Source organism: Chinchilla lanigera, unplaced genomic scaffold (assembly GCF_000276665.1).
Source record: "Chinchilla lanigera isolate Chin_1 unplaced genomic scaffold, ChiLan1.0 scaffold00017, whole genome shotgun sequence".
Classification (NCBI taxonomy): Eukaryota; Metazoa; Chordata; class Mammalia; order Rodentia; family Chinchillidae; genus Chinchilla; species Chinchilla lanigera.
Window position 1 is genome coordinate 20,887,204 of NW_004955418.1, and position 23,955 is coordinate 20,911,158.

A 23,955-nucleotide genomic window follows, 5' to 3' on the forward strand; every position below is an offset into this window, starting at 1 on the left:
CCCTCCCCGCGCGCACCTCGCGCCGCCGTCCGTGAGCCAGACGTGGATGAAGCTCAGGTTCTGCCCGTGCTGGAAGGTGACCACCGAGGCGCCGTGCAGCGTGAAGTCCACGCCTCCCGCGACCGCAGACGGGCTCTGCGCCACGAACTCGGCCGTCACGCGGCCGTGCGTCCCGCGCAGCCTCCGCACGGGGATCGCCACCGGGCCCGCGTCCGCCTCCACTGCGCGGAAGGGGCGGCAGCGGGTGAGCGCGGCGCACGGGCGCCCAAAGCAAAGCAGGGGGAGAGAGGCACAGCGCAACCTTAACGATGACCGGTGCGGCTGCGCGTGGTGGCACACGCCTAGAATCCCAGCGCTGCAGGAAGCTGGGGCAGAAGGACTCCAAGTCTGAGCCCCGCTGGGCAGCGCAGAGACTTAGCAAGGCCTTGTCTCAGCATTACATTATTTGGGGGGAGCGGGGTGACAGCTGGGGAGGGAGCTCAGTGTGAAGGCCCTGGGGTCAATCCCCAGTACCACACAAAGAAGGCACTAGTGTAAATGTCATGCCTCTTACTTTTAAAGGAAGAATCTAGGTTGTTAGCTGGTAAAAGACAGTGATTAGGAAAAGAATTTACACACCTAGTCATTATAGGCATTCGTTTTCTCTATGTGCCATATACAGATAAATAACTTGTTTTCTAGGAAAACGTTAGAAAAACACTTAAAATGCAGAAAAGGAAGTCATTCTACATTCATCTGCACACTTAGTTGAAATATAAGTAGATGAACTTTCTGTTATTTATGTCATGAATATTGTAAGACCACGTATAAAAAGTTATACTATTTTCAAGTCCTGTAAAATCTACGTGGGAATATGAAAACGCATCCTCATGTGTGATTTCAATTTGTAAGTTCTTTTAAAAGTACCTGTATTGCGTATTGAGCCACGCTAGCTCTGTACACTGAAATACGGTTTACCAGCACTTACATATCCATGGCTAAATACTTCCCTAGGAAAGGGGTCATCTGTTCGCCTACGGCGGAAAAAAGCGCTGCATTTGGGGAGCACTGGTGATATTAGGCCAGCTCCTACCGCAGCGGCCGAAGAGCAGGATCAGACAGCCACACATTAGCTGCCCCTGCAGGCTAGTGAAATGTTCATTTCAAAGGTGATCGCTCACCAAAAAGCAAATGTTCGCCAATTTATGATCGTATGGGAAATCAAATATTACATAGACAAGGTTTCGGGAAAATTAAAACAAGTATTTCTAAAATCCTAAAGTGAAACATAATCTAGATTCAATCATTCCTATTTGCTTTTTTTAAAAAAAATCATTCCTATTTGGCTTTACCATATACAGAAAAATTCAAGACTTCCTAAATGTTAAATGAAAAAATATATTCCGAAAATATATGAAGGTATATATGTATACACAGAGACACAGACACACCCAACAAATCATGATAATGTACGTATAGGAATTCAAGCGAAATGTCACGCGCAGCGACTTTGCAGTTCAGAACGTGACGGTAAACATCTAAGCCGGCTAACTCAACCTACCTTCGAAGTCCGTGTACTTCGGGTCAAATTCAATGATGCCTTCTGCATTATCGTTTTTCATTATTATGATTCGAACAGTGGAGATGTTTCCTATTTCAGGAGGTTGATCTATCTGAAGTCCATTTTCTTGGATGGTAAAATCATACCCTCTTGCAAAGGCATAAGAAATAAAAATTTAAAATACAACAAAATAAGATGACATGAAAACGCAGTTACTTAGCATGGACTGAAGGGTCCTTTTAGCTTCTATCCCTTAGTTCTATAATATAGTAATGCTTTTAAAGATCCTTAACGCTAAGATAATCTTTTTTTCCCCCTTAAATGTTTTTAAAAAGATTTTTGTGCTGCTTCCAAACATTGGTGCCCATTCTCAAGTACTGGGCCCCATATACTCAAAGATACAAAGATAATCAACCAGCTACACTTCAGTTTTCCAGGGTTAGGATGACAGGTTTACTTTAAAGATACAAAAAATTGTCCTGCCACTAATCAAATTTCAAGATAAATCACCAAAAGTCAAGAAAACATTTTAATTATAATCAACACCTCCGTACTACAGAGGATCGTTTATTTGTGTGATGACATTTTCACATTGGTATTATTTTTTTTTTTACAGTGGTATTATTCATACCAAACAAGTTTTCACAGCAAAAACATTTTCACATTGGTATTATTTTTTTTTTTTACAGTGGTATTATTCATACCAAACAAGTTTTCACTACTACGGGCTGTACATCACTTTAGTTCTTGAAACTAAAAAATGATACTAAAACATTTTAGTCCTTCTTTCAAGCCCCAAATTCTATTTACCTGCTATTTCACCCCACCTTGTTGAAAGCTGGTGATTAAGATTACATATAAGCCAAAACGAAAACCACAGGGATTAACGTATCAAATGGTAAGAGGAACTGCTGCGGGAGTCTGGTGAGCGTACAGTAGCTTAGCTGATTACTGTAAGTGGCAACAAGTGTAGTAAGGTTTCTCACAAGTAGGCAAAAAAAGTAACATACTGAATTATACTTTTTTTTTAGAGCAAAGAGAGCCTAACAACTATTTGTAAAGAAAAATGTGCTTCCCAAAATTAAACTTCATTAGAAACTGCTTTTCTTCAGAGTGCAAGCAAGAAGGCTAAAAATTTCAAGTTAATAACACAAATGCAATCTCACAGTGCGCTACTTGTAAATTATATGCATTTAATGAAAAGAGTCAGGGTCCAGTTTGAATTTTAACATATTTCATATGCGCAGAAATTCAGTCCCATTGCCAGACACAGAAGAGAGTCTGAGAAATCTAAGCGCTGAGGTGGCTGTGAACCCAGAATATTTCCTTCTCAGCTGGGATGCCATGTACTGTACTCTACCTGAGCCACTCAGAAATATTTTAGTTGTAAAAACATGTACAGCATAATATTTGTGTCACAAATGCAAAAATGATCTCAGGCACAAGAAGCACTTCTTTCAGATTTCCACGCATGCAAACACGGTTGCGGCGGGAGGCCCTCCTCTCCGTCCTGAGAGCTACCTGGGCAGAGGGCCTGACAGTCACACGACTTGTGAACTGCGCTCACCGGTGTGTGGGGCGCTGGGGTGGACCACCCTTCATCCCAGTCTGCCCCGTCGGGTAGGGGATGATAGGGACTCTGTGGTTCATATGGTTATTTAACTCCCTTCCCCTTCCTCCCTGCATCCCTCCCTGCCTCTGTCCCTTCCTCCCTCCCTCTGTCCCTCCCTCCCTCCGTCCCTTCCTTTTCTTCCTTCCTGCCTTCCTTCCTTCCTTCCTGCCTGCCTGCCTGCCTGCCTGCCTGCCTGCCTTTTTCAGTACTGAGATTGAACCCAGGTCCCCACACATGCTAGGAAAGCACTCTACCACCGCCCCATTTTTAAGGCAGGGTCTCACCAACTTGCCCAGGCTGGCCTCAGAAGCTGCTGGGTATGCACTGTGCTTATTTTTGATCTTCTCTGAAAACATGCTGCACGTGAATGGCCACTTGTCTTGGAGTTAGATTTGCCCCACTTTGAAACTACAGCTGCGTAGGTGCCTGCCTCGCTTGTGCACAAAGCAGACCGCAGAGCCGTGGCACACAGCAGTGAAGGAGGCGCACTGGGAGCCCGCCGGGTCAGAGCCGGGGTGGCAGCTCCAGCTGCTGACCTCGGAGGGAAGAACCGCCGGGCAGCTCCTCACCAGACAGCGACACCCGGGCTGTGCTCAGCCCCAGGCTGCCCCGCCTGCATTCAGCCACGTCCTATCCGTGTCGGGAAAGAACGATGATTCAGAAAACTGCAGAAATTGACAGGGAGTCTTCATGCTAATTTCCCTCCTGTGCCATTTTAACATCCCGCAGCTCGGACAGAGAGCAGAGGAAAACCTGTCTTACATCTGGGGAAAATGTCTCTATCCACAGCTTTTCCTCAACGCCTCTCCACTCCTGTCCCTCCTGTGCTGCTTTTCTCTCCTGCTTCCCTTCTCCTCTGTGCCTTCCCTAAGTTCACCTTCTTTACCTTCCCTGGAGCTCCACCTTTGTAATTGCTAGAGAAAAGTCCTCAGGGCCTTCAGGGTGGTCATCGTCAAGGATCTCGACCTGCAGCACCTTCGTCAGCTCTCCGGCCTCGAAGAGGACCTGCCCAGCCGCGGGGACGAAGTCCAGGCCTGCGTCTGCGGTGCCGCCCACCGTCTCGAACCGCAGCCTCACCAAACCCAGGGAGCCGCCTGCCCGGGCCACTGTGATGTTAACCTGTGCGAAACGCAGACAGCATCATGCCCAGGGAAACACTGTGTTTACAAAGGTTATGTGCAAATGAGACATACATCACAAATTAAATACATTATACGTTAAAATAGAGATGTTAGGAGCAAATATTTATGAAAAGTTCACTTTGTATTTTAAATTTTTTTGTTTTTGTTTTTTTTGAGGCAGGGTCTCCCTATGTAGCTCAGCCTGGCCTTCAACTCATAGTGATCATCCTGTCTCAGCTTCCTGAATGTTGGGATTCAGGCATGCATCACCACGCTCTGCATATGAGAACAGCTGAGAATACTAACAGGGAAATGCATTTTAAATGCATCGTTCACAACACCAAAAGCAAAAACTACACTAAGACTTTAAGTACTTTCCACCGTACCTTCTGCACTTCCTCCAGCACCTGGAGCTGCTCCTGGGAAAAGGCAAAGTGGCCATAGGGAGCATCGCTGGCCACCATGGTGATGTTGGCCGTGTGGCTGGAGGTGCTCAGCCCTGCACCCTCACTGACATCCGTGAGCTGAAACTCATAGAAATGCTTCTCCTCAGGAATGTCATCGTTCAGCGCCTACAGAAGGACAGAGAGCCATCAGCACTAGAATCCAGAACATGTAAAGGAAAGTATCTGTCAAATAAATGACAGCAATAGACTCTGTGACATTAATCTCTACGTGTCACCCCAACCACACACACACACACACGCATGCACCAGAGCCAGAGCGTCACAGAGCCAGCAGCACTGCACCTGAATGACCACGATGGCCGCCGACTGTCCATCCCACATGGTCAGCTTCCCTGAGGTTTCAGCAAACTCCCCAGTGGAAGGAGGGGAGATTCTCCACCACACTGTCACTTCCCCCCAGAGCTCGGGGCCACGGACAAGGCTACAACGACATACAAGTGGCCATTCAGTAAACTTATTAATGGTACTTTACCTATATATTAGTTGTGTCTTTCAAGAACATTATGTTTTTAAACAAGCTCATCTATCAACTATAAATGAAAAGAAAATCTTAGAATTCCAAGAGAGTTAGCACCGAAAGTACTGAGCTAGTAAATCTATTTTCCCAGGAATACTGGCAAAAGCTGAACAGCAAAAATAGGCTTAAAAGAGTAAATAGAAATATTTATACATGTTCATTGATATACAAGAAATAAAATATGAATATCTTAAAAAGATTTTGTTGCTTTTTGTTTGTTTTTCTGCTGTACCGAAGTTGAACCCAGAACCTCTGCTATACCCCTTTTCCTTTCTTCCTTCCTTCCTTCCTTCTTTCCTTCTTTCTTTTGAGGACAGAGTCTCTCTTAAGTTGCTAAGTTTCCCAGGCTGGGCTCAAACTTGTGACCTTTCTGCCTCAGCCTTTCAGAATGCTGGTATAACAGATTTGAGCCACCACATGTGGTCTGTATAACAAAATTTTCCAAAAAGCAGTAAATACTTCATACATGTGTGAGCAATAGGCTAAAGTATTGCCTTTGGATAAATAATGAAAAGAAAAAAATGAGGAGGCAAATCCAGCTACTTCAGTGATGGTTGCTGCCCCCACTTTTCACCAGTGAATTTTGAAGAGAAAACTTCCCCACAATGGTACCATTATAGTTACAGGAAAGGCTCTGATTTTGATCTCTTCAGAATCAAACTGCTCTTTGAAATTTGCTAAGGATTGATTTTGTAGCCAAGACGCGCAAGTATAGAGAAGAAGTCACCCCTGGCACATGTTCATGCAGAACAGAACCAGGCTGAAAGCACAGACCTTCTGACCCCATCTCCACATATCTCCTGCATGTGGTTGGGCGAATCACCCAAAACCTCTTCGTGACCCGACTCACCATGTCCAATCTCTGCCTCAAGTTCTACTCTCCACATGGTGCCATCAACACACAATGATCATGCATGAACACCATGAATTTACTGTGAGTGACATACGAAGGCTGACATACTTCACAGCTCATACCAGAAGAGGACTGTAGGGGATGGTGACTCTTAGCATATCATTTTAAGATAGAATAATTCTAGTCTTACTGCAAGCCTCAAAATGTGTCTTGAGAAACATCCCAGAGGGGTTGTAAAAAGTTAGCTTTGCAGTCCTGACTTAGCCCTGGAATGCTTCTCCAAAGACAAAGAACACCCAGGCCTAGATAACCACCTATGACCCTGCATGGGTTGTTTCATCCCTTCCCTGGCCCTAGATAAACACTGTAACCATAAAGGAAATGTATGATTATCTAAAGGGGGACATACAGAACAGAGTACAGAAAGTATAAATCATTGTGGTTGGGCTCATGACCAGAGCCTGACCAAGTTACATTGCACAAGAAAAACAATGTGTGGCCAGAGCTACAACATTCCAATCTGTTACCATGGAAAGCACAAATGCATATAAGGTGGGAACAAAGGAAGGCCCACACCCACATTCCTGACCTGCAAGTGTGGGATGAGAGGTGACCGGTCTAAATTAATAAACTCTGTTTGTTCTAAATAGAGTCCTTTGGTCTCTTATGGAATATAGCCCAATTTTTGCCATTACAGGACAGTTCTGAAGCCCTACCTGATGACGGCAGTGCCATTGTATGAGGCCGAGGGTTCCCCAATGAGGACATGCCTGGATGACAGAGCGATCCCAACTTCCCCTGACACTGCCTTCCCTCCTCGCATGATGATCGATGCTCTCCCTATGTTGAAGATGATACATATGTTACAGACATGCATCTGCAGACAGGTGGCCCTAGCGCATTCACAAGACAATCATGTAAGTTAGGCACCAATATCCTCATTCTAGCTATGAGGATACTGAAAACTTGCTAAGATCCAAGTTTAGTCAAAGGGTCAGGAAACAGTGGGCAATGATGCTGCTCTAGATCCCAGGGTAAGCAAGTGTTCCTGTACCATTCACCAGGATTCATTTCTACAGCAAGCATTTTATGTCTCGTTGCACTTGGCTGTGTGGATAACTCAGACAGTATGTGGCAAAAAACAGAATTTGTGGAGCATGTGAGGAGGGAAGTCAGACCACTGATGTGTGCTGTGCCTTTAAGGAGACACTGGGACCCTACCCCAGTCTTCCTCCCTACTTTCCAGCCACCATGATAAATAGTTTCCTGTGTTCCACATCCCTGCCTTGATATGCTGCCTTGTCACAGTCCCAACAGCCATGGCCTACCTACAGGGACTGAAACCTCTGAAACCGTGAGCTAAAATAAACCTCTCCTTCTTATAAGTTTCAGGTATTCTGTCACAGTGACGGAACACTGACTAACACAGTAGGTTTGCTGGAAAGACTGTAGATCAACATGTCAGAAGAAAAACCTTATGTACATATGGTGATACTATACAATTTTGACAATTTTCTTCTTCACAGAATTTAATTTTAGTCATAGACCCTTGTACAGGATGGAATTTTGATGGCAAAAAAGACATGTAACACCACCACGCATTTACAAAATTTCTAGGCCGTTTTTTACTGTTAGTACTGTTTATATTATAATAAAACCATTTTGGAATCATTTATCCTTTCTGTATTGATCCAAAAAACAAATCATCCTACAGACCATAGGCAAGCAGGAATTATGACATCCTTTTCTGAAACATGAAAATATCTGAGTAATTAGTTTTCACAAGTACAGTTAGACAAAAATATCCAACAGTGATAATGTATTGTTTTAAAATATTTTATTACCAAAGTAATATGTGATCATTGTAAATAACTTACAGAATTGGTAAGCAAAACCCACTACTGACATTTCAAATAAATAATTCCAAACTCATGTAAGACAGGTACCTGATAAAAAAATGGAATTACACTGACTCTACTGTTGTAAAGTCTACTTTATTAACAATAATCACTCATGAAATTAAGTGTACTTAATATTTCATGTAATTATCCAGTTTTTTTGTTACATCAGGTTCCTGCCACTTTTTAACCAGTCCCCTGCTGTTGGAATCCTTAGGAAGTTTCCATGTTTTATTATAAAAATATTACTACAAGGTACATCTTTAGTTAGAAAATATCAGAGCTAAGTGGCACAAAATGTTTGACCTATGACCCCACCAATGTTGGCTATTAGAATTTTGATTTAAAAAATCCCTGATCTGTAGTAGGGGTAGAAAATTATATCCTTGTGTTTTAGCAAACACTGTAGGAATTAGAAAAGCTGACACTGCCTATCACAGCAACTACTGATTATCTGATTATACTTTCTTGAGGATCAAGTTTTTAATTTGCAAAAATGGGACTTTCTCTGACCTTTTCCTGGAGATATTTCTACCTCGTCCTCTGCCGTGAGCTGAATGGTGAAGCGCGTGTCCTTGTCCCAGACGGCGTCCTGGAGTGCGTTCAGGGTAATGGTCTTCTGGGGCTCCATCTGCAGCCGTGGAGAGGTTCCCCACAGGGAGCAAAGTCAACATTTTGACTGTGGAGTAGCATTTGTGACCATAAACATTTTTAAAGTGTGTCCTTTCTATCACATAGTATTTTGGTTACTATGCAAAAAAAAAAAAAAAAATGAATCTGATTATTCCTGATATTCTCTAAATTTCACTCAGGTTTTTAAAGAAAAGTGGAGAGAAGATGAACGCATTGCCTAAATTTACCAAAAAGTTTTCAGCCACTGAAGGTCCAATCGTAGAGAGCTAAGTGGTCACATCATAAATGTAAACAAACAAGAGTCACATATCAAATGCCCTAAGGGACAACTGGCTTCACTCCAAGGAGGAAACAAAGCCCGCCAGCCTTGGTCCCAGCCAGCCTTGGGCAGCAGCCCTGAGTCGCGCTGCTGCCTGTCACTGCTGGAAGTCCCCTCCTAGCAGGTTCTGTCAGTGTTCAGTGTTCAATTAGCAACAGCTCCATCCTTTTTTTTTTTTTTTTTTTGGTTTTTTTCTGGTACCGGGAATTGAACTCACAACCTTGTGCTTGCCAGGCAGGCGCTGTGCCGCTGAGCTAAATCCCCAGCCTCAACAGCACCATCCTTGCTAATATAGTCCTGAAGGCAGCACTCATGGGGCCTAATTCACAGGAAAACTTTGTGCTTCCACCCGGGAACCTGGTATTTTGTATATACATTTTGCCTTTCTTTTACCTTCACCTTTAAGATTTTTTCCTCATCATAATCTATATCGCACTTTTTTTATGCAGAATGCATTAGAGTTATTTTTTACTTTTCCTCAATTCCTGCAAGATCATAGCAATTTTATTTATTCTTTAGAGACAGGGTCTCAGTATATTGCCCTGGCTGGCCTCAAATTTGTGGATGTGACTGACTTCCTGCCCCAGCCTCCTGAGTAGCTGGGACACCATGGACAGAGCACTCAGGACTCTGGTCTTACACATGGTCTCTTCCCCTTGGAGCTCAGCAGCACCATCTCCACTGGATGACAGATGGCTTTTTATTTTTATTTATTCTTTTTGTCACCCTTGCCTGGGCATTTCTTTTTGTATGTTTGCTTGTTTTGCTTTGTTTTATCTTTGAGATGAGAGGTCACTAATTTTCCCTGGTTAGTCCTTATCCCCAGAGCCCAAGGGATCCTCCTTCCTCAGTCTCCAGAGCAGGTGGGCATACAGATGTGCACCACATCTGCCTTCACCTGTTTCAATCCCTTTTGTCAAAACTCCTCCATCCTGGCATTCACTGTTAAATGTGTCTGCTTCTTCACCTTCCCTTCCAGATCCACTACTGAAGAGCCATCCCTGTTTATGCAGGTAGATCCAACTTATCCTTTTGATAGCTGGACAGATTCCCTTCTTTGCACTTATACTCTTTGCAATGCATATCTAACTCTGGTAATGTCATATTATAAGTAATATCGCCATGAATATTCCTGTGTGTATGTCTTTGTGTGTATTGTTATCTATATGAAGCGCTATTGCCTTTACATAGAGTTGACTCTGATTATCCTTGAATTCTGTATTTCTGAATCTGCATACTCACTAAAATTTACTTGTAGCCTCACAATCAGTACCTGGGCCCTCTGTAGTCATCCACAGATGTGGGCATAGGGACAAAACGTCTGGGTCACTGTAACACATTCTCCATGTTGAGTAAGCAGTGCAGCTCATACTGCATGAAGATTATCGAGCACGCAATCGCACCTTCCCCTTACCACACACTGCAGCCCCTCCCACTTCAGAACACGGCACTGCAGCTCTCCACTTGGGGGCCACTTTAAGCACTGACATCATCAACAAAAAGCACAAAATAAAAAATAACGGCACAGCACTGTGAGAAAGACACCTGTCTACTCTGTGAGAGTTAAAACAAGAAAAAGTGCTGCCTGTCCCCCTCTGCTGAGAATGAGCAGATTCAGAGAGTGAAATTCTCACCCCTCTCTCTATGTGCACAGGTGAGTAGGAAAGAATCAGACACGCTGATTGGGGGCTGGGGGCACGAACAGACTTCAGTGCATAGGTAAATTCACAAGCATAGCATCGGAGAAATAAAAATGGACCAGACCCCGAATCACAAAACTCAACTGTATTCTATACATCGGTAGGGCCCTGTCTATTCACTGCTGTCTGTGGAAGTCAGCTCTTCATGTGCTTCGGTCTCCTCTTCTCTAAGAAACAGATAACCAGTCATGCTGGGAAGATCAATATGGTGGTAGTGGTGGGGGCGATTCCCAGTCAATTATTTCCGGACCACTGGTGACAAAGGACAGCAAGAAACGCCCTGGGATGGAAAGGCCATGGGGAGGTTCACAGGGAAATAAGTAAATTCAGGAAACTTCTAGTAGAGGTTTTAAACTGCACTTAAATAAGGTTTATAAAATATCCTGCACAAGAAAAGCCTTCCAAGTTCAATCAAGATGTTCCCAGATAACTTGAACACAGAATCTTTTTTTCTCTTAAAATTCAGAATAATTACTCTACTGCAGAATAGCCATGCAGAAAAATGGCGCTCTAGGCTTTCTCGGGAAAATGGAAACATAAATTGTTTCCCAGGTTTCTGAAATTCAAAGCTGATTACTTTTAATCACACAACGGAGAAAAGGAGTTCAGCTTCACTATACTGAGTTGAGGCAGCACTGTGCTATTTCACTGGACTTTGATTATTTCAGAACTAGTTTATAGCCACTGTCCAAGGTCAGGAAGTTGGTTAGCCTCCTCACAAACATAATTTCATACAATCTTTACAGCCTTTGCTCAGGTCAAGCATTACCATCCCCATTTTGCATTTAGGAAATCTAACGTGAGAGAAATTAACGGATTTTCCTGAAGTCACATGGCATTAAATGGTGGAGTGAAGATTTGGATTAAGGTCTAGCTTGATTTTGAGCCTACCGCCTTATTTTTGAGTGGGAATTTCCAGCAGCACACGAGAATCCAGCCTGGGAAGAGAGTGAAGTACACGGAAATGATACAGCTTAAGGGGACAGAAGAAGTCTGTGACAGCAGGTAAACCCTCCAGAAAGGGGCAACGAGAGAGATCAAACCCTGTGCCAGAAATGTGAATTGCAGAGAAACAGAGAAGAAATGCGAGAAACCCTAAAAGCCACCATGAAACACGGTGCTTATGAATAAAGGTGTTAAGAGAAAAATAAACGCAATGAAAAATATGCAACCAACGTTTACTGCAGTAGATTTTGGTTAGTATGTAAAGTAAGTGTTTGTGATAAATTGTGGAGTAAAAAGAGCAAGCTACAGAACAGATTGCAGACGAAAATTCCATTTGTGTAAGAATAAGATACATATGCTTAAATATGCATAGGGAATTTTTGGAAGGCTGTGTAAGAAACTGTCGTTAGTAGTTACCTCCGGGATATAGCAATGTAAGATCCAAGAGGATTCAGGAGAATTTTCCTTACTTTTTTGCATCCAACTGTATTGTTTGAGGTTTATATCAATATCACATATATTTCTGTAACAGATTAAACCATAAAGATGCAGGAGAGAGATTTCTGGATGAACCGGGCAGCAGGCTGGCTGGGAGAGACATTAATTCATCAAATGCACATGTAGACACCATATGGGACCCAAAGCGACAACAAAAGAAAAGGAAACTAAAGCTAAAACATTTCTGAAATCAGGCAGTATTTTCATGTGTGGAGGTAACAGTTTGGGGCGGATGAAAGGACACATATACAATCCTCACCAGAACCTCAACAAGGAGAATGCAGAGTGGGTCAGGGCATTTCCTGCACTGACCCCAGGAGGCACTGCCACCCATGCGAGGAGCTGTGTTTCCCCGCCTATCTCTCCTCCCTCTTCACTTCAATTCAGATCCTCCCAGGCACAACATGCCAGAGTGAGTGGATGGAAACGACGCCCTCTCCTCCAGGAATACAGATGTCCCTGCGCACACTGAACAAGAGCTCAGGCAGGCAGTACAGGCAAGGAGTTTTCTAGAAACCGTTATACAATTTTAAGAATGCATCTAATGTAAAATAGGAATAATTAACTATAAAGAGAGAACAGTGTGAGAAAAGAGATGAAAATAATACTGTTGGAGAATAACAATGTCAAGGAAAGATGCAATTGCAAAACCCAATGTTTACAAGAAGCAATAAGTAGCAGAACCCACAACCGCAGAAAATTTCATCAGTGGTGTGGAGAACAAACTGATGTTGCTTGGTCAAAATGCAGAGTACAAGGTAGAGATAAGCATGATAGGTGTCACGGTGATGTCTCTGAGCATGAGTGTTGCTTCTCTGTGTATTTCTTTTCCTCTGATTTTTCTTTCCCCAAGCACAATTTCACTCCTCTACCCTACACTGAAAACATCTCTAAGAAATTCCTGAGCTACGGGGAAGACAAGAGAGGGAAGGACGAGCAGTGATTACTCCCGGGACCACCCTAGGTGGAAGGGGTGGGAAAGACGCCAGAAGGGGAGGGGACTGAGAGTCCAAAAGGGTAATAGAAAGACAACATTTATTCATAAAAGGCAAGGAAAGAGTGGAAGGGACTCACCCGCTTCAGCATGGCCCTGCCCCAGGTCTCTGTGGTGATGCTCTGGCCACCACCATCCCCTTCCTGGAAAGCACACGTCATCCACCGGCTGGGAGTATTTCCAGGACGCAGCTGTCATCTCTCAGGCTCCTTGGAAATTGCCTTATTTCGAAAAAGCCCCCTCATCCTGCAGGGCTGCATCCTCTTTCTCACACGATCCACACCCAATAACTAACTATTCAAGACAGTAGGATAAAACTCAACCTTCCTACATCTCAGATCAGTTCTGAAGAGCCAGCCCGTCTTCAACACAAACTGTAGTGTACAGCATGCAAATTTAAGACTGCATCATAGCTTGCCTTCATCCCTGTCCAGTGCTCTAGTCCACAGATGCAGGTGTGGGTCCAAGGAGAAAGAAGTACCTACAAAGCCTCCTGATACTCCATCTCAGAATCTCACCAGGAAGACACCGATTCATCACACCTGGACCATCTGTCAGCCCTGTGTTGTACATTTCTATAGAGGACAGAGCTCAGATATCTTTGCAGGTGGAAATAAGACAAGATAACTTCACCCTGTTGCTAAGAAAAGACTGAACAGATCTACTGTAAGAACTTCCCTGTAAGTGGGGGAATCGTGAACCCACAGTCACTGCTTCACTCTGCAGCAGCCCCAGGAGAAAGCATGATACAGTGAATCTTGGTACAGTGAGGGGCACATCTTGTAGACCAGTACCTCAACTGCCAAAGGTGAGCACCGAGTTGCCAGGAGAATGACCTGTGGGATGAGAGAGCTACCTGCACAGTACTAGCCATGAGCAGGACCAGAAAAGAGAAGACACTGTCCAAACCATAGAAGACCCATGGATACTTGAATCCTTCAGACCTGGATATGCAAAAGCAATGGGACTGCTGTGCAGATGGACATGAAATCACAAGGCTGGTAACCAAGCAACTGAACAGGATTCCACCCAGCAATAAAGCCACCCCTCTGGATAGAATACTCTCAAAAAGGACAGCCTTAATCACTGGGGGAAAGATCAGAGTATTTGTTATTTTGGCATAGATTCCATGTTCAAAACAGAAAACCTTTCTAATAGCCTGGGCAGTAGATCTAGCTGTTCAAAGAGGGTAAATAGAAAATTACTGCTCATATTTTAGACTAATCTTTCTAGAAATGTTTTAGATAAATTTCTAAATTTCAAATTCTTTTATCCAGGTGGTAAGTTTTCAGATGATGGCTGGGGCATGCCATCTTGAGTCAGCATTTATTGGAATTTGAGGAACAGCCTGCACATGTGGCTCCAGACTTAATGCCATCAGAGGTCATAATCAATGTCGCAAGCATGGTGGGAGACAAAACAAAAGTTATTCACTTCTGTGCTGTTTGATGATGAGTGCTTTGAAAAAAGGGGTCAAGAGACTATAAAAAGAACACAACTCCTGTCTTGTCAAGAGTGCAGAAAACAAATACAAGGACTGAGAGATCTTGTTTCTTTTTCAACTAAGAGAATCTTTTTGCAGTCCTTTATTATCGCTGTTGGAGGCTGAGGTGCATTCGAATGGATGATAAAGTGCTTAACTTATTTCTTTGTTGTAATTCAGATATATGAGTGGCTGAAATACAACCATGAAACTTTGGGGTTACTGATCTTGAAATGTTTGGTGAAATTCCTTTGCAAAATTGCCTAGGGAGCTACTTCTGTTTAATTTTTTTGAATCATTTGCAGGAAATTCATCTATTTAGACTTCATATGTGTTAGATTGTTTACTATAGCCAATACCATAATATGCCTTTAAATTTATTTGTCTAGATTTATATAAAGTGATCTCTTCAAATTTTTAATATGTTCTCACTTGTAATGGTTGTTTCTTGTCCATTCTTAGTTTCCAGAATTATTTTGTTGTTTTTTTAGAAATTACTTTGTGAGTTCTACTCTTTTTCTTTTCTTTAAACCAACGGCCTCATGCTTTTATTTTTATTATTAATTTAGGAAAGATGTTCAGCCTCAAACATGATTCTAAGAGCAAAAAACACAAAAAGATTATCAGTTTTGTCTCTGTCTTCGCTCTGTTCGTTCGTCACAGAGCCAAGAACACACGGCTTCTTTACCTTAGCGGGAGGTGTGCTGTCTTACAGCTGGGTAAGCAACGCCACTCTCCATGTTGTTTCAGAGCTGCTGTGCATTCTTGGCCTTCTGCAACTCCATAGGTGTTTTAGGATCAGTCTGTCAATTCCCCTCAACCTTACCATCTCCCTTCCCGGAAGGCGCTGGGACTTTGATAAATATCACTTGGCTCTAGTGAAGCTAAGATTATTCATCACAAAACCCAGCAATCAGCTTAATTATGTACCAGATGCCTTCACCATATGAACTTCTTTCAGTCATTAGAGCCAAGCAAGTCAGGGAAGGAGGAGGAAGGAAAGGAACAGACCCCGGAAACCAGCAAAGTCACCCCCTGCGTGGGGCTGGCTGATACTCTAGCCAGGGTCCTCTTGGGTAGCGCTGAAAAGAACATAAAAAACAAATGAAACTTTGCAAAGGCTCTGTCAGGCTTTGGAAGGAGGAGTTGTTCTCAGAAACGTCTCTCAAAGTAAAGGGGAATTTCCCCCCTCACTTGTAATCACTGCAGGAAGCCAAGACGTACGCAGTGGGACTGTAATATGCTTTCTATTAAGAGATCTATTTTAGACTTCTGAGTGGCTGGTTTCATCAAGTGTCCACGGGTGCTAAAAAGTCTTAATTTTTTCAGGTTTGATTGAGACTGTTTCTGAAATTGTGTTTCTGTGGTACATGATTAATATTTTGAGTCGGTGTAAAGATCTGCATAGTCAGAACAGCCAGAAAGCACCTAAAGGAGGAAAAGTGACCAGACTTGGCGATCAAATCTATGCAGGGGCTACAGAAATGGTGGTGCTGGGCTCACACCTAAATGTTGGGCTTGCTTGACGGGCTCTGCCCTCCATCAGGACAGGAAGTGCGAGAAGAGGGAAATTCGATGGGGATACAGGAAGCTCCTGGATTAAACAAGCTGATTTCCGATATGTAGGACTTTTGTGTGTAGAGAGCAGGCAGATTTTCCCCATAGTGTATACAGATGTCAAGAAACTTTCAGAGACATGGAGTACTGTCACATGAACTCATCAGTAGTACCATGCTAAGGAAAGCCAAAGACAAGTCAGAGGAAAGTGACAGGAGTCCCAGAGCTGACCGTACCTCATCAAAGTGAAGTATCCCGTGCAAAGGGCTCAGAGTGTCCTTAGCTTTCTCCTCCAGTGTCCACTGAAGTCGGACAGCTCCTTTCCCTCCTGGGGACCGGACTACGGTCAATGTCACATAGGAATCAGGGTCATCAGACAAAAGGGACTCATCAACCACTACCTGAAAGAATAAATCTGGTGAAGCCATAGACGATGATGATGGCAGGAGAAACAAACGCTTACTTCTGTGCGCAATCGCTGCAGGCTTTGAAGTCAGAACTCTCTTCATGGTAAATTATAATCATCCAGCAGGAAAAGCGTTTCACCACGCTCCACTTCCCCTCTTCCCTAGACACTCAGCTACTGGCCATTTCCTATCCTCTCCAGCAGTTGGATACAGCAAGTGGCTGAATCCTGGCAAGAGACGGTACACAGGGGTGACATGTGCCCTGACACCAGCTGTAAATGTGTGCGCAGTCCTCCGCAGTCTCCTTTGCCTGTCTGTCAGGTGGCTGGAGAGGATGCCCAGGAACTGAAGGAGGTGGAGCCAGGTGGAGGAAAAGTATCCATACCTGTCTGCCAACCAGGAGCCCTAGCGTGAGACTCCCACATAAAGAAGAAATAAAGGCACTGAGATTTGGGATTCTCTGCGACGGCAACCAGGCTCCCCACAGACCTAAACTGTACCCTGAATTATCTGAAGTTTCCCAACTTTAGTGAGTCAAATGTTAAAAGAAGTTTTAGTGACCTGATCTAAAAGAGAAATTTTGGTATGTTAATTTACCAGTGCTATTTTTTTTTTTTTTCACAAGTCCTTATCAAGAGCTCTGGTTCAAGTGGATTACTTAGGCTGACCTTGTGAACCTGTAATATGTACATGGTATGTAAATTCAAAATATAAAACAGTGTTTTCCACTTTCAAGACAGAAGCTTCAGGGGCTGGGGATTTAGCTCAGTGGCACAGTGCCTGCCCGGCAAGCGCAAGGTTCTGAGTTCGATTCCTGGTACCAGAAAAGAACGAAAAAAAACCAAAAAAAGACAGAAGCTTCAGAAGCATGTAAAACAATTTCATTTTGTTTTTCTTGGGAAATTTTTGCACTGGTACCAAGTATGGAGATTTGGAGCTAATTGATACTTTTTGAGCTTCTCTCTCACATACATACTACATTACCCTTGTGAGCGGCTTATTAATCTGGACAGGTTGACACTAGCAAACCTTTCCCATTGTTCTCCAGCTTTCAACCAAGTCTGTGTTGCCAACCAATGCAAACAGAAGGATCTCTGTGTGTACAGTACTGTATGTCTTACATACATATCAAAAGATGGACTCAGGGTATCAAGAAATATAGGCCATAAGGACAACAGCCCCAAGGGCTGGGCAACAAGCTACTTATTCTACCAACAATAAAAATAGCAGGTGACACTAACTGAGAGCAAAACCAGGTACAAGTGCTTTACATACATCAGCTCATTTATTCCTCATAATTCTTAAGAGGAATAAAACTCATAGAGTAGGGATTAGGTAACTTAAACCTTTAGATTTTAAAACAAATTGAGACTTGGAGGTTTTTACAACTAGTATTTTCAAGCATGCCTAAACATAGAACACTAAAGCTTATAGCAGCGGATTAGACAAAATGAATAAACAAAATAATTTGTAAGTAGTAACATGACTCTTCATTTTATACAGGAAGAGAAGCTTATAAACACATTATCCAATTCTTGAGTCCAAAAGTTTAAACGGTTAAAAGCAGCATTGTAAGATTTCACTAACTGAAGATGTGAACATGAAATCCTATTTTGTAATCTAAGCCTAGAAATTTAGATAGATTTTATAAAATGTTTTCACATTTACGTGCATTACAACATGCACATACATACTGCACACATGCAAAGAAATATGGCATGGTTGGAAATACAATGAACTATTACTGATAGCTCTCTTGAGACACTGACATTCTGGAAAACTTCATTCTCCTCTTGATGCTTTTCTTACATGTGCAAGATCTGCTACGCTGCCTGGGAGACACCCCACCTACTTTTTCAGTGACCGTATCACCAGGCAACCCTTAGGCTGTATTTACATTCTGGAGCCCTGGGAATCTCAGCTCTGATGAGGAAGTTGTAGATTGAGCCTTGGGTCCACAGAGTACAGAAGACAAAGCGTGTTACGGCAATTGGTTTATCCTTAAAAATGATTTTTGCCGATTACTGATTACCTATCAATGATTATGTAAAGGGAGTACTGACGTACAGGGCCAGAAAATTTGCTGAGTATACAGGAATTATCTAAGGACTTTCATGACTGTTTCACCTGAGAACTTCCTTTAACAGGCAAAATCATAGTAATTACCATGTAATAGTAATTATGACAGAATTTATGGTGCTTTATATTTGAAATGGGATGATCAGGAAATAACAGCCACCAAACCTGCTGCACAAATACTGAATTCGCATGGCTGGTTAAGCTCCTTTTCCTCCCTTGATGGCTGAACTAAATAACTGGGTCCCCTCCTTTGGGTCTTTGAAGAAAGCAGCCAATGAGAAGAGGGAGTCACTAGGGGTGACTGTGGGGTTTAGTTCAAAATAGGTCAAGACAGTGGGTGCTACAAACCCTTCACCAGCCGCACCCATGCTGGGGCATGAGGCCAGCACCCAGCCGGAAGACCTCGCACACTCGGAACAGGATGGGGGCCTGGCAGAGGGCAGGTAAAAAACAAAGGGGTGCACAAACCGTAGATCTTTGTCTACGGTGCCCCACAGACAGGAGTTGTTTCCCTCCGCTGTGCCTGTGTTAAGAGCTCTCACTGCTACCAAGCAGCGTGTGTGGACTGCAAGACCGGCCTCTAAATCACAGCCGATTCGAGAGACACTTGACGAGAGAGACTCGAGTGAGGTTGGCGATGAAGTTGCTAAACCAAAAGACACCTCTCTACCGAAAACTGCATTAAAAACTGGCCCACGGCAGAGCGGTCCCCTGCTATACCGAACTTACAGTTTGTTCTTCAAATCCAAATACTCCAAATGGAGAATCATTCTGTGGGATAACAACAGTTAACAGAACATCATCTCCAAGGGTGCCGCCTCCCGACACGCCGGTCAAGGCGAGGCTGAACATCTCCATGGGTTCATATTCGGCATCGTCGATGATGGTGATTTCTATCACTGCAGTAACCTGCCCAGGACAGGGAGGAAAAGGGAAGAAAGGAGAGAGGGAAGGAAAATGGAAACAGTTTGCATCAATTTTTCCTCTTATATTTTAATTGAAACTTAGAAACATGGTACAAAAGAAATGTACCTGTTAATAGTCATAATAGTTTTAAAAGTCATGCATACCTATAGTATTTCAAAGTCAGAAGTTTAGTCTTCATTTTCAAAATAAAGACATTAATCTATGTAATAAAATATAGTACATTTACAGATAGAAAAAAATTATTCTTATTCTTGAAAAAAATTAAGTGCCATGTAAATTCTGGCATCCACTGTACAAACATAAACCCTGTGTGTGCTGGGTATGAATATTTCATGGTGTCAAGTAGAACCATAAAAGTTATCACTGTCTTTTGCAATTACAATAAATCCCATTGGCTTCAAATAGTTTTGGTAATGTAGGGAAAAAAAAGAGGCAGGGAGAAAACCTCAAATTTGCTGTTCTTGGCTGTTTATGATCAGGAGTTCACTCACATCTCTGGGTTTACACTGTTTTTATAAACTTATAAATAACACTGGGTCCAGCTGGGCACGGTGCTATGCGCCTGTAATCCCAGCTCCTCCAAAGGCTGTCACTTAGGGGCCAGCCAGACTGGGCAACTTAATGAGATCCCATCTCAAAAAAGTAAGAAAAGGTCCAGCTTGTGATTTCCCAGCTACACTCATGGAGGCCAAAACAGGAGGATCCTAAGTTCAAGTCCCACCTGGGCAACTTAGTAGGGCCCTGTTTCAAAATAAAAAAGGATGAGGATGTAGCTCAGTGGTAAAGTGCCCTGAGTTTGAGCCCCAATACCAAAAAAAAAGTTCCCACCTATATGTCCATGTTGAAAGTATTTCTTCTGTTTCTCACAGGTAAATTTTAGTACGTTGACACACATATTAACCAGAAAATAAATTTTCCTCTGTGTAAATCCATCTAAAACCCTTAACAGTAGAAAAAGCAGGAAATCTAGATGCCACATTCAAAAGTGAATAAAGCCACATGCTAAAAGGGAAGCTCATTAAAACCTCTGTACCTCAAACCTGTGCTGCAGAGCACAGAAATCTCCCCACATTGCATGAGCTTTAAGAGCTACCATGGGTCTGAGGACGCTGGTAAATAATGAATCTTCAACGGCAAGCTCAGAATAAAGTGCTGGTGCTAAAACCATAATGGGGGGCTGGGGATTTAGCTCGGCGGCAAAAGCGCCTGCCTGGCAAGCGCAAGGTCGTGAGTTCGGTTCCCGGTACCGGAGAAAAACGAAAAAAAAAAAACGAAAAAATAAAAAAAATAAAACCATAATGGGAAGGTTGCCTCAGTGAAAAGTCAATTTGTTTCAGCTTTTAATGTAAAAATCTCATTTATTCTCCTTTCCCTCCTTTTATAGGAAATGTGTCAAAGTTTTTAATCTGGCAAAAAAAATCATGATTTCAAAACCATTCACACTAAGAGGTCTTTCTGAGTAGGAAAGTGAAGGAAAATCTAGATATATACGCTTATATTTTAGTAGCACTGACTACAGCCCTCTGAGCAGCTAGGGAAACACATCTAGGCAGAGATACGCCTACTAGAGACCAGCTCTGCTGTTTGAAGTTACGAATATTTTCATGGTTCTTTATTCTTACGCTTTTTCTACTTACTGATTAAAGTTTTATTAAAAAGCTTATTCTTATATATTGCAAAATGCCCAATTCACAAAACTTACAACAGTTGGGGGATACTTTGTTATTTTTAATGTCATTAGACCTAAATCTAGAGTACTTGTTCAAATTATTTCAGAGGTTTAACAATTAATTCTGTTTCTTTTGTACCATTTTAGCTTTTTTAGAGTTATAAACTATGTTTTGGATATTAATTCACAAATGTGCACGGCAGTACTGAAAATTCTAAAGTATAAATGTTCTACTTATGAACATTACATAAAAGAAACCGAGGAGCAATGAGATAGTTTAGTTCATTAGGCAAGTTTTTTTTTAATTAATGTTTATTGGAAAGCAACTGTACTTCATCGGGCAGTTTTTTATGCATTGTTAGACACCTCTAAGTCAATTATTGTTTAGTGAGTTCTATGTCAACTGGAGTCAGATGGGGAAGTTCAGACAGGGGTGAGAATCTCGCCTCTTAACCTGCTCCTCCTATGCCATTAACGGATTTGCTCATTCGTATTTCCGTTTGACTAAACACAGGAACATTTAGGGACTAGCCGTCGGTGCTGCACGCTCATCGGCGCTTGCCTATCACGGATCTGAAGCACCAGCGTCCAGCACGACCGCGACGCGAGGCGCGCACCTGTCCGTCCGCGAAGTCCAGCATCCCCTGCAGCGGCGAGAAGTCCTGGGCGCCAGCGCTGCCCGGCGTGGCCGTCCAGTGCACGCTGACCGGGCCGAAGCTCCCGGCCAGCCGGACCACGGGCACCTGCAGCACGTCCCTGGGCGGGGGCAGCTCGTGGGCAGCGACAGCTCCACGTGTGTCCTTCAGTAAAGAGTGAAAATCAAAACGCAAGACAGGGCTGGCGATACAGCTCAGCGGCAAAAGCACTTGCCTGGCAAGTGCAAGGTCATGAGTTCAGTTCCCAGCACCAAAAAAAAAAAAAAAAAAAAGCGCAAGACAGGGCGACCCTCCCAGGTGAGCACTTCTCAGGCTCAGTAAATGTGGTTACTTACCTATTTATAAATAGCTACATGCAAAACCACTCATTTTGCAGAACATATTAAAAAAAAATCAGCAAGGACAGGCTCCTCTATTGCTATACTACCTACTGTAAGGGACTGAAAGCTCATCTTACCCTGGTAACTTGAAACTTAAAAATGCCCCTGGCGTCATCATTTTCTTCGATCACTATCTCGGCCATTTCCCGGCCAGGTCTGCGCACGTGCGGCTGCTCCGCGGAGAAGTCCGAGTTGGCCAGGGTCACCTCGGTGATGGTGACCACGAACCCTTCCTCCAGCTCGGGAGCATCGTCCTGGGGTGGGCGGAGAGGTGGAGCTTTATTTCTCCACAGTTACTTAATTTGCGTTGGAAACTTCACATTTTTCAGTAAAGAACTGACTACACCTATAGGAATTGGCAATTCTATCACCATCAAAAAGATTTCTTTTCGAATTTTCACACCTTGCCACTGATACTTCAGGATCTACAGGTTACTGATGGTGCATGGTGATGTTTCCACGGAACCTTCCTTCTCAATAGCAAATAAAGTAATTTTAAGAAATTATCATACAATTTTGACCATACCTTATTGAAAATGTTGCATATAATATCCCAAAAGAAATTTAAGAGAAATTGGTAAATTCTACACATATTTTAAAAATGAAAGCTCTTGACTTATAAATCTAGATGTAATTCTACATTGTAACTGCTTAAAAAAAATTAACTTTATTCTTGAACAGGTAATAATTTTAAAATATAAACAGAAAAAATATGTAAAAGGAAATCTCCTTTCTACCCTATCCCTTTTGTCTTAGACTGTCCTCTCCAAAAGATGCTATTATGTAATATGGCCAGTACCACTAGTAATGGTGCTAATACTATTATATATTATACTTAGTAATATATTTTATAGTACATAACAGTTATTAATATAGATCATATAAATAACACAAACACCAGTATGCCACTTTCAGTTTTTGTGCCACATTACAGGTATATCCATGTATTCTCTCTTCCTCCTGATTTCTATATGCACACATAAAGAGAGACAGACACAAATACTGGGGTACTTATGTTAGTGGTTAGGCTTACTGTGTCAACTTGATTGGCTTGGGAAATGCCCAGGGATTAGTAAAGCCCACTTCTGGGTGTATCTGGATGGGTGGAGAAGTGGCTTTGAAGGCAATATTTGGTCCTCTCTCACACTGTTCCCCTGCTCTGCTTCCTCTGTGCCATGAACTAAGCAGCTTTGCTCTGCCACACTCTTCCACCCTGATGTTCTATCCTGGAGCCGGCTGACCACGGACTGAACCCCCTGAACTGTAAGCCAAGTTAAACTTCTCCTCCTTTATGGTGTGGGTGTCAGGCAGTGTCTCCAAGTGATGGGAAAGGTAAGTACCAGAATACAGAAAATAGATGCATAAGACTAAAACTAAACTATCTGAATATTAATCTTGATATGAGCAATTGCACCATGAAAAGAAAACTTTCTCCTGTCAAAACAACAGAAATAACTGGATTGATTTACGCCTTTCTTTCATTCAACTATTAGTTTAATGCAACCAACCAGTCTCCATAATAGCAGAGCCAATCAGATATATAATCAAATAAAATAAATGTGTCAAAGTCAATTCAAATTATTTTCACTGAAAAATGCACTTTTCACTTTTGCCAGCCATGTAAGATACTTACTCATTATTAAATATTTGGGTGGAAAATCACAGTGTTATATTTAATTTTTTTTTTTTTTTTTTTTTTT

General features: G+C 42.7%; 1 protein-coding gene across 1 annotated transcript in view; it reads right to left on the minus strand.

The window, feature by feature from the left end:
• Adgrv1 (adhesion G protein-coupled receptor V1) overlaps positions 1 to 23,955 on the minus strand; it is a gene marked incomplete in the record, with an annotated part of 436,569 nt that overhangs the window by 283,881 nt on the left and 128,733 nt on the right. Inside the window, 11 exon segments of the mRNA XM_013512957.1 lie at positions 17 to 221; positions 1,541 to 1,689; positions 4,039 to 4,271; positions 4,660 to 4,845; positions 5,023 to 5,161; positions 6,827 to 6,950; positions 8,522 to 8,639; positions 16,374 to 16,538; positions 19,353 to 19,532; positions 21,837 to 22,019; positions 22,333 to 22,509. Of these exon segments, the coding sequence (XP_013368411.1) occupies positions 17 to 221; positions 1,541 to 1,689; positions 4,039 to 4,271; positions 4,660 to 4,845; positions 5,023 to 5,161; positions 6,827 to 6,950; positions 8,522 to 8,639; positions 16,374 to 16,538; positions 19,353 to 19,532; positions 21,837 to 22,019; positions 22,333 to 22,509 (1,859 nt within the window).